General features: G+C 39.2%; 1 protein-coding gene and 1 long non-coding RNA gene across 3 annotated transcripts in view; both read right to left on the reverse strand.

Moving 5' to 3' along the window:
• The window catches only part of MCMBP (minichromosome maintenance complex binding protein), a 28,375-nt gene extending 25,445 nt beyond the window's left edge, over positions 1-2,930 (reverse strand). For both annotated transcript variants that reach the window (XM_040486624.1, XM_040486623.1), the window contains exons 1-3: positions 2,771-2,930; positions 2,600-2,641; positions 242-343 (exon numbers count right to left, since the gene is read on the reverse strand). In XM_040486624.1, coding sequence (XP_040342558.1) covers positions 242-343; positions 2,600-2,641; positions 2,771-2,845 — 219 coding nt within the window. In that variant the 5' untranslated portion in view covers positions 2,846-2,930. The remainder of the gene's footprint in view (positions 1-241; positions 344-2,599; positions 2,642-2,770) is intronic.
• Positions 2,931-5,623: 2,693 nt separating this feature from the next.
• Positions 5,624-10,429, reverse strand: LOC121037307 (uncharacterized). Its single transcript, XR_005793700.1, has 2 exons — positions 9,291-10,429; positions 5,624-6,692 (listed from the first exon to the last, which is right to left on the reverse strand). It is a non-coding gene; the product is annotated as an uncharacterized LOC121037307 (long non-coding RNA).
• Positions 10,430-10,941: the final 512 nt, after the last annotated feature.

Consider the following 10,941-nt stretch of genomic DNA (forward strand, 5'->3'; position numbering starts at 1 on the left):
AGGGAGAGGGAGAGAGAGAGAGAGAGAGAGAGAGAGAGAGAGAATATCCCAAGCAGGCTCCACACTGTCAGTGCAGAGGTGGATTCGTGGCTTGAACTCACACACTATGGGATCATGACCTGAGTGGAAATCAAGAGGTGGACACTTAACCAACTGAGCTGCCCAGGTACCCCTAATTGTGGTCTTTTCAATTAATAATCAGGAACCATTCAATATGGAAGAAACTTCAGATAAAGGATATTTCTTTTACCCACGTAGATTCCCCAGGCACTGGAACACAATAGAAAGTTTGTCTTTCCAATGTGGTAGTTCGTGGAGAGTTTAAATCAACTTCTTGTTGAGGCTGTGATGTACACAAAAAGTATATTTAAAATTTTACCAAGAAAAACAAAAACAAAAATTTTAATTAGCAAGTCACTTTTTTCATGTTATTTATAAAATCATTGTAAATATTACACATTAAGAACTAAAAAACAAATACCAAATCCAAACTGTCATTTTTTAAAAAGGAAAATGGACATAAAATCATTTCACATGCAATGATGAATATACTAGCTTCCCTCAAATCCATAATACACAGCACCCTGTTACAAAATTAAATCCTTTTTAATAAACAGGATACATGGTACTTCCATTGTCTCTTTCATAGAAAATAATCAGAATCAGCCTACAAAACAGGAACTTAATGAAATATTCATTAGGAGGTAACTGATATGAGTTTGGAGTCAGATATTATTCCCTAAAAGAGGCACGTTCTCTATTTCAAATACACTTAGAAAATCCTAAGAGGTAAGAAAGAACCTAGGATGTAATATTAAAATGTTACTTTAATGAGTACATACTTTTATAGTACAAAAAAAATTCTTAGAAGTAAAATAAAATATATATTCCATTTTGTAAGGAAAAAAACAAGGGCCCAAGGACCCACAAACCCAAGAGACATCAAGTGTGAGCCTTAGCCAATATGTACAACCTGGGCTTTCTGCGTATTGCTTTCTTTCCAGGCCCCAAGTTTTCCTAGTTTGGTGCTTTTACTTATGACCTTTAGCAAAACAATAGAAACTAATTGCCTTCGGAAGTGTCACACGTGGACAGACACATCATCTTTTTTATTTTCCTATTTCCAGATGCTGAGATTTGGTAATCTATGGTGATGTTGCATTTTGTGTACTGGACAAAACTGTGTATTTATTAATACATTAGGCTAATGTGCCTTAGGATTCCTCAAAAAAGGGAGGCAGCAAGCATTTATAAAGTTAACTCATTCGATTTGGCACCACGTTTTACTCCCACATTTTACTTTGTAGAAACACTGTAAAAGAAAAAAAGACGTCGGGAGACCTGGTTCATCATGTGTTAAGATGAACAAATCCATCTTTCATGGGTCCCCCTAAATAACTGTAGGAAGATACATTTTTGTTGAATGTAATCTTCACGGCAACCTTCCAAATTAGGGCTGTTCTGTTCAGACTGGCCCCTGAACTAGAACACTTTATTCAGCCAGGCACAGCTTCTACTGTGAATTAACGGCTGGTATGAGGGTTATAAATCAATCTCTTAAGGTTCAGGTAAGCAGAAGTCAGACTCCCAAAATATAAAAAGCCCTACATAATCTGATTAAATTAAGATTCTGGATCAGCAAACCAGAGAACTAGACCCTAGAATGGAGGTAACACCTTTCTACGTAAGCACCTGCCTGATCAATCCCCACCTATGATACCTGTTTTTTTTCCCCCAACAAAATTACCATCAATTTCAATAGAACCACATGAAAAACACATAAAAAGTAAAATATGGGAGATATTTTTGCTTTTATCAGAAAAGCAATTTTTAAAAAACTGCAGATATACTGTAGGTCCTCTCTATAACTGCTTTCCTAGTAAGTTTCCACCTCAAGACAATCCCTTTCCCAAACATAATCCTGACTGGTGTTCTCTGCCTTCTTGCCTTTCCCATGATATGTAAGAGAGCTTCCATTACTTCTTTTTATCAAAGAAAGCTTAAGTTTATTAAAAACATTTTTCCTCCTACAAAAAGGTGACAGGATTTAATGAAATTTAATTAAGCAAGTGTTAAGTCCTTAATTAATCTTCCACTTTTATTTTAAAATAACTTATCATAACCTGTAATTTTTTAACCAAGTATAGAGATATTAGGAAAAGGAATTAGTTTTGTTATTTATAGTACTCCACCTTCTAAGAGATTTTTAGAAGATCAAAAATACATCCACATCAGAGAAATTCAAATAAAAGGTAAATAAAACATTCATGGGACTTCTTAGAACTTACTTACACACAAGATAAATACATTTAAGATCAACCAAAGGAAATAAATTTGCTGCTTAAGAAAAAATTCGTATTGGGCCACCTGGGTGGCTCAGTCGGTTTGAGCGTTTGACTCTTAATTTTGGCTCAGGTTACGATCTCATGGTTTGTGAGTCCCACATCGGGCTCTCCGCTGTCGCACAGAGCCTGCTTTGGATCCTCTGTCCACCCCCCTCTCTCTGCCCCACACCCCCTTGTGTTCTCTCTCTCAAAAATAAACATTTAAGAAAAAAAATTCTTACTAAAAATGTTTTATACATCTTAAGGATACATACCCCACACTCTGCTACATCTCTGTATTTTCCAAAATGAAGGACCTATGATCCAAAACAAAGAATAACAGTATCATATCAGTATATCTGAATCAAAACCACCAGAAACAACAAGGATAAGATTAACACCACTAATTACAAACAGAAAGTTTCATGAAAAAAAGCAATACATACACGTGCTTTTGTGTTTCGGTTAACCGTTTCGTAAACTCCCATGTAAAACTCAGGGTCAAACATATCCTGAATCATGCAGCGAAACTTCACAAAACTGTTAGGTTTCAAGTAATGAAGGGGAACTTCATTCAGTGATGGCACCTTAAAGGAAAACAAGTCAATACTCCTATCTGTAAAACATTAAGCACATATACAGAAACTATATATCCAGACCCAAACTGCAACACACACACACACACACGCACACACCCCAAACCCCATTGGGAAGCCAATGATCTCAACAGTTAACATAAGTGCTGGGCATAAAAGTACTGAGTTCTTCCTAGTTTGTATAATGACACTGGACTCTAATGTAAACTTCACAAGTAGCAGAAAGGCATTTGCCTTACTGAGCTCTTCTCTTAAAACGAGTACATCCCAAGGACACCTGAGTAGCTCAGTTGGTTAAGCACCTGACTTCGACTCAGGTCATGATCTTGCAGTTCGTGAGTTAGAGCCCACATCAGGTTCTGTGCTGACAGCTCAGAGCCTGGAGCCTGCTTCGGATTCTGTGTCTCCCTCTCTCTCTGCCCCTCCCCTGCTTGTACTCTGTCTCTCATCTCTCTCGAAAATAAATAAACATTAAAAACAACCTAGTACATGCCAATTCTTTTTAAATGAAAGCAATAAAACAAAGATAATAGAGACTCACACCTTTCTTTTTTTTTTTTTTTTTTTTTTTTTGGTCTTAGAGAGTAATATGGTCAGTTACTGCCACCTAGAGGCACCAACATAGAAGCACCGAATTGCTCGACGTTTCAGTTGAAAGAGGGCAAAATCTTTTAATACATATACACTTAATGCAGAAGACAGGGCACATTAATGTATACATATAGTATATATATAATGTGTATATATAGTTTAAAATTTTACGTGGATTACCACTCTACAGAGAGAACCTGGAAGTCAGCCCAACCCAGCAGCAATAAACTTACCCATTTCGGAGCGTTATTTTCCTTCAGCTTTTCCTTAAAATATTCAATTACTTTCTTCTCCCAGTCAGGATTAACTCCATTTTGGGCTGAAAAAAAAAAAAAAAGGCACTTTTCACAGCTACATGTACAATATTACAATACATAACAACAGACTCTGGTCAGGTGTGGCACTTCGCGTTCAGGTGCAGCCCTGCACTGGGCACCGGCGGGGGGGGCGGGGGGGGCTGCCCTCCAGGGGGTTGGGTGTCACAAGGAAGGGCATGGTGACCTCGTGCAGGCTCTCAGGAGCCAACACCCTAGCCGAGAACACTACAGAATGAGGCCTAAAGCTATGCAAAGCAGCATATGAACCATCATTTGTAAAGCACGATGTTCTTTGAAAACATTTTTATACAGATTTTTTTCCCTTACAGCCATCCTGAAATAAAAAGAGGATGTTCTTTTAAAAAAAAATTAATTTGGGAGTAATTTCAAACTTTCCAAAAAAATCACATGAACAGTACAAAGAATACCTCTGTCTTTGCTCCATTTATCTGCTCTCATAGTTTTCTGACCCGATTTAGATTAAATTACACACATCCATACGCTTTTGCCTTTAGATATTTCAATATGCATTTCCTAAGAATAGAGAGATTATTTTATATAACTAGCAGTACTGTTACCAATCTCAGGAAATTCAAAACTAATGCTTTTCACCTAACCCACCATCCATATTCCAATACTATCCTTTATTGTACTTTTTCCTCTCTGGTACATGAGCCAGTCTAGGATCACATACTGACTGCTTTTAGCTATCATGTCTCTTTCATCTTCAATCTGGAACAGTTCCTCAATCTTTATTTTTTATGACATTCATATTTAAGAAGAATACAAATCCTAGATAAAAATATAGAATGCTTCTCACTTTGGGTTTGTCTAATGTTCTCTTATGATTAGATTGCAGGTGTGCACTATCAGACTATTCCCTAAGCGATGCTGTGTCCTTGTAATGGTATCATCTAGAGACAAATGTCCACCTTCCCCTCACTGATGATGTTCACCTTAACCACCCAGTCAAAAGGATAGCCAATCTCTCTCCACAGTAACTTTTTTCCCCTTTGCAACTGTTAAGTAATCTGCAGGAGGCACTTCAAGAGCATGCAAATAATTATTACAAATCTTGCCCCACCCCCAGATTTAGCATCCATTGACAACTCTTACAATGATGACTGTAAAATGAAGAGAAAGGTGTTTCTAATGTCATGTTAAAGAGAAGAGGGGTGCCTGGGTGGTTCAGTTGGTTGAGCGGCTGACTTCAGCTCAGGTTATGATCTCACAGTTTGTGAGTTCGAGCCCTGCGTCAGTCAGTCTCCGTGCTGACAGCTCGGGGCCTGGAGCTAGCTTCTGATTCTGCATCTCCCCCCCTCTCTCTCTGCCCCTCCACCGCTCACTCTGTCTCTCTTTCACAAAAATAAACAAACATTAAAAAAAATGTTTTTTAAAGAGAAGAAAACCGGGGTACCTGGCTGGCTCAGTTAGTGGAGCAACTCCTGATCTCGGGGTTGTAAATTTGAACCTCACGTTGCACGTATAGATTACCCAAAAATAAAATCTTACGGTGTCTGGGAGGCTCAGTCAGTTAAGCATATGACTTCGGCTCAGGTCATGGTCTCGAGGTTCACTGAGTTCAAGCCCCACTGACAGCTCAAGCCCGGGAGCCTGCTTCACATTCTGTGCCTAACCTCTCTCTCTAACCCCTCCCCCCTTGCACTCTCTCACTCTCTCCAAAATAAACAAACATTAAAAGTAAAAATAAAAATGAAATCTTAAAAAAAAAGAAAAAGAAAACCAAGGGTTTGAAAAAAATTACAGCATTTGGCCAAGACCAAAGTGAATTATTGACAGAATTAGGAATTATCTGCTTGGGGAGAACCAGCAAACCAAATAGCTAGCCAATACTTCCACCATTTATATTCATCACACAGGTGCTATGGTGCCGTGAAGTAAAGGAAGGAACTATTTGTGACGAGCTGATTCTGTTAGAAATATTCATAAAATTCCACTAACACCATGCTCAGCAGGGCTTCCAAACACTTTCATTTAATTGAGCCAAGTCTAATTCTGAAAAAAGGAGGAAGGAATAAACTCCTGAGGTGATTCAGATGTGCAAAGAGGGTTAAATCCACCGGGAAACTGGTCCTCAGCGCGTGCCCTGACCATCATCATTAGAATCACCTGAGTAGTTGTTAAAAATCCAAAATTTCCAGCCCATTCCAGACCTACTGAATCAGAAATTCTGGAGCTGAGGCCTAGCAATCTGCGTTTTAAAATGCCTAAATGGCTTTGCGGCGCCCATCCCTTCCCGCTGGCTGTCCCCTCTTGGAGCAGCCACGGCCCGCGGCCGGAACGGCAGGACCCCGAAGTTCCACTTCCACGAGGACCACAGTGGCACGTGCCTTGTGGTTCAACCAGCCAGCTTGGAAGATCCACAGACCAAAGGCCTGGTGCCTCACCCGCACCCTGCGCCTGGACCCCTCCAGCCCACAGCGAGGTGCCCTCTGCTGCGGCGTCACACCCAAGTGCGAGCCGGCAGGGCCTTCAGCTCAGAAGAGTCTCGAGAGGCCGGCGTCCACAAGGAGGCGGCATGAACCAGTGATCTCGGTGGAATCCAAGAGGGTAGAACCAGTCTGCAGAGTCCTGCAGGCTGGCGTGCCGTGGTGGCGGCACCGCTCCCAGCCCATTCTCCTTCCCGGACGCCCTCGGCCCCGAACTTCAGCTCAGGTTATGATCTCCCAGTTTGTGAGTTCGAGCCCTGTGTCCGGCTCCGTGCTGACAGCTCGGGGCCTGGAGCCAGCTTCCGGTTCCGTGTCTCCCTCTCTCTCTCTCTGCCCCTCTCCGGGAGGGCTCTCCGGAAGACCTCAAATCGGTCAAACCCAGCTGACAGGACCGGTCATGCCCATATGGAACGTCTGCAAGGAGGAAGTCAGAGTCACAACAGAGGAGGAGGAGAACTGCAGCCAGTGTTTACACGGCCGGTGCCAACACTGGACTCTGATGCCCCGGCAGAAAGGGCCAAGGAGGCCATGGAACGAGATGTCAAGAAGACAAAAATAAAGTGCTGTTGGTAAATTGCGATAAAAAAAAATAATACACAAATAAAATGCCCTCTAAGTGAATCTGATGCATACTAAAGAGAGCTGCTGTTGTACTAGAGGAGTGCCGATAAAGGATTACCAAAATGGACAATAAATAAGTACATAAGAATGGGCATTTTTGCTTTCAGTGAAAATGGATGTTTAAAGAAAAGGCTGATACACAGCCATGACAGCCACAGCAACGTTGCTATTCTGACTGCATCTGAGTAAGAAACATGACATGCTGGGGGGTGAGGGGAGGAGGGCGGCTCGTCAGTGGAGCATGCAACTCATGACCTTACAGTGGTTGAGTTCAAACCCCAAATTGGGTGTGGAGTTTACTTTTAAAAAAATAAAAAAGAAAGTTATACAAACAAGACCATCCCACCTAACAGATGATGAAGCCAGATATATATGCACGGCACATTATTTTCCCCTTATCTCTCTGACATTCTCAGTGGTGTCTTTTAAGGAGAAGTCCAATTTGCCAAGTTTTTTTTTTCTTTCATAGTAACTGACCCCGAAGGTCATGGAGATATTCTACATTTTTTATTTTCCATACTTAGGTCTGTAAACCCACATCAAATTAATGTTTTTGTTTATATTGTGACATAGGGGTTGAGGCTCATTTTCTCCCCAAAAAGATATCCACTTGTTCCAACATTAAAAGGCTTTCTTTTTAGCATTGAATTGCTTTGGCACTTGTATCAAAAATCAACTCACTGTACTTATGTTAGTTTATTTCCACACTCTGCTATGTTACACTGATCTATTTATCTTTATGCTGTCTTAATACTATATTCGTTACTGTCTTAACCATTATGGCTCGGTCTTAAGTCTTAAAAATCAAATAGTTAAGTTCTTCAAATTTGTCTTGACTATTGTCATCCTTAACATGTCTATGTAATTGTGAGGACCAGCTTATGGATTTCTGTGTCAGGTCTGCTGAAATTTTGATTAGGGTTGTGTTGAACTTACAGATAATTTGAGGAGAACTGACATCTTAACAGAGTCTTCCAATCCATGAATTCTCCCAGGGGAGACAGAATAAGGGAGCCTACACGTGGATTCCTCCAGACTTCATCTGTGTCTTTTTCCCTTACGATCCAGCTGTGTATCTTTACTATCCTGCTGTAATAAATCTTGGCCTTGAATAAAACTATACATGGAGTCACATTAAGTCCTTCTAGTGAGTCTCTCAAGATAGAAGTGGTCTTGGGAACCCTAACACATGAGTATATCAATAGTTCATTTCTATTGATTGCTGAATAGTATTCCACAGTATAGCTGAATGACAATTTGTTTCTCCATTTACCCACTGAAGGACATTTAGATTGTCTCCAAGTTTAACAACTATGAACAAAACAACTAAACATTTGTGTAGAGGTTTTTGTGTACACGTAGGCTTTCATTTCTCTAAGTAAAAACCTGGGAATGGGACAGTTGGGTATACGGTAAATGTACAGTTAAGATTCCACCTCTTTTCCAGAGTGGCTGTACCATTTTGCATTCTTACCGCAATGTATAAAAGATCAAGTTCTTTGTATCCTTGCCAGCATTTGGTACTGTCACTATGTTTTCCAATTTTAGCTGTTCTAATAGGTTTGTAACATCTCATCATGGTTCAGATTTGCATTTCCCTAGTGGCTAATGATGCTGAATTGGTGAGGCATCTATTTAATCTTTGGCCCTTTTTAAAACTGGGTTAATTACCATTGTGCTTTCTTTATACATTCTGGATACAAATCTCATCTATGGTTTTCACATATATTCTAGTTAATGGCTTATCTTTCCATTCTAATAGTATTTTTTTGCAGAAGTTTTTAGTTTTGATGGTTATCAAATTTCTGTTTCATGCATTGTGTCTTTGGTGTATGTCTAAGATCTCACTGCCAAACCCTGGGTCACAAAGATCTTCTACTTACGTCTGAAAGTTTTATATTTTTACAGTCTTAAATTTTATACTTAGAACTGTGACACATTTTGAGTTAATTTTTGTATAAGGTATGCGATTTAAAGGTTTTAAATGTGTTCCCACATTTATGTTGAAAATATCCTTTTCCATGAATTATCTTTGTACTCTGTCAAACAATGAGAGCAACAAGAATGAACCTTACAAACATTATGCTAGGTGAAATAACCTAGACACAAAAGGACAAATATTGTAGGATTCCATTCACATGAGGTACCAAGAATAGACAAAATCACAGAGACAAAAATTACAACAGAGGCTTTTGTAGGGGAGACACATGAAAGAGGGGGGAGCTGATGGTTATTTTACCTTGGGGTGAGTATGAATATGTGGAGTGGTAGGCAGAATAATGCCTCCCCCTGCCCCAAGATGGCCACATCCTAATCCCCAGAAACTGAATATATTACACGACAAAGGGGAATTTAGGTAGAAGACAGAATTGAGGTTGATCATCAGCTGACCTTAAAGCAGAGAGATTATCCATGTGCGTCCAATATAATCACAAGGGTCCTTAACATGGAAGAGGGAGACAGAAGTCTTCAGAGCGAGGAGAAAAGAACTCGAAAGGAGCCATGAGCCAAGAAATGTTGGCAGACTCCAGAAGCTGGAAAACAATAAGGAAATAGATTTTCCCCTAGAGCCTCCAGAAAGGAATGCTGTCCTGTTGACAACTTGATTTTACCCAGTAAGACTCCCATCATTCTGGCCTCCAGAACTGTAAGATAATAAGTTTATACTGTTTTAAGCCCTTAGTTTGTGGTGATTTGTCACAGTAAAAATAGGAAATACAGTTCTTTGAAGAACTGCTCCATTAAGTTGTTGAATTTATGTCCTTAGAGTTATCTTGCATCCTTTCCATGTCCATACAGTCTGTAGTGGTAGCTCTTCTTTCATTCCTGGTACTAGTAATTTGTGTCTTTTTTTTTTTTTTTTTCTCCTTTGCTAGTCTGCCTATAGGCTTATGTATTTTACTGATCTTTTTAAAAAAAATAAACAGCTTTGGGTTTCATTGATTTTCTCTTTTTTCTTATTTTCAATTTCATTCATTTCTGCCTTTATTAGTTCCTTTCTTCTATTTGACTTGGGTTTATTTTGCTCTTCTAGTTTTAAGACAGAAGCTTAAATTATTGATTTGAGATCTACTCTTCTGATAAGTGCACTTAATGCCTCTTAGCACATCTTTGGCTGTATACCACAAATTTTGATATGCTGTGTTTTCATTTTCATTTAGTTCAAAATATTTTAAAATTTCCCTAGAGACTTTTTGATCCATGGATTATTTAGAAATATTATTTCCACAACTTTGAATCTTCTTGTCATCTGTTACTGATTTTTAATCTGACTTCATTATGGCTGGAGAACATAGTTGATGATTTCAACTCTTTACGATTTGTTAATATTTGTTTATAATCCAGAATATGGCTTACCTTGGTGAATGTTCTATGCGCACTCAGAAAAAATGTATGTTCTGATGTTGGTGGAGCATTCTACAAATGTCAATTAGATTTATTTGGTTGATGGTGTTGTGCAGTGTTTCTAAATCCTTGCTTTTTTTTTTTTTTTTAACATTTATTTATTTTTGAGAAAGAGAGAGAGCACGTGCATGTGTACACACAAGCAGGGGAAGGGCAGAGAGGGGGACAGAGGATCCAAAATGGGCTCTATGCTGACAGCAGCGAGTCCAATGTAGGGCTCAAACTCACAAACCATGAGATCATAACCTGAGCTAAAGTTGGATGCTTAACTGAGCCACCCAGGTGCCCCAATCCTTGCTTATCTTCTATTCGCTTGTTCTGTAGAATACTAAAAGAGAAATGGTAAAATCTCCACTTATAATTATATAATTACAAATTTCTCTATTTCTCCTTCCAGTTCCAGGAGTTTTTACTTCCTGTATTCTGAAGCTCTGCTGTTAGGTGCATTTACATGTAGGGCCTCTTAGTGAACTGTTTTATCATTATGTGATGAATCTCTTGTTCTCTTCTCACACAATATTTCTTAAAAATATTTTTAAATTTAAAATGAAGAATCCGCTAAAGAGGAAGACCTAAGGTCTAAGAAACAACAGAATTAACTCATGAATGCAATGGGGGGGGAAAAAGTCCAAGCATC

This window comes from Herpailurus yagouaroundi, unplaced genomic scaffold, assembly GCF_014898765.1.
Source record: "Herpailurus yagouaroundi ecotype Mexico unplaced genomic scaffold, PumYag 163, whole genome shotgun sequence".
NCBI classification, from domain to species: domain Eukaryota; kingdom Metazoa; phylum Chordata; class Mammalia; order Carnivora; family Felidae; genus Herpailurus; species Herpailurus yagouaroundi.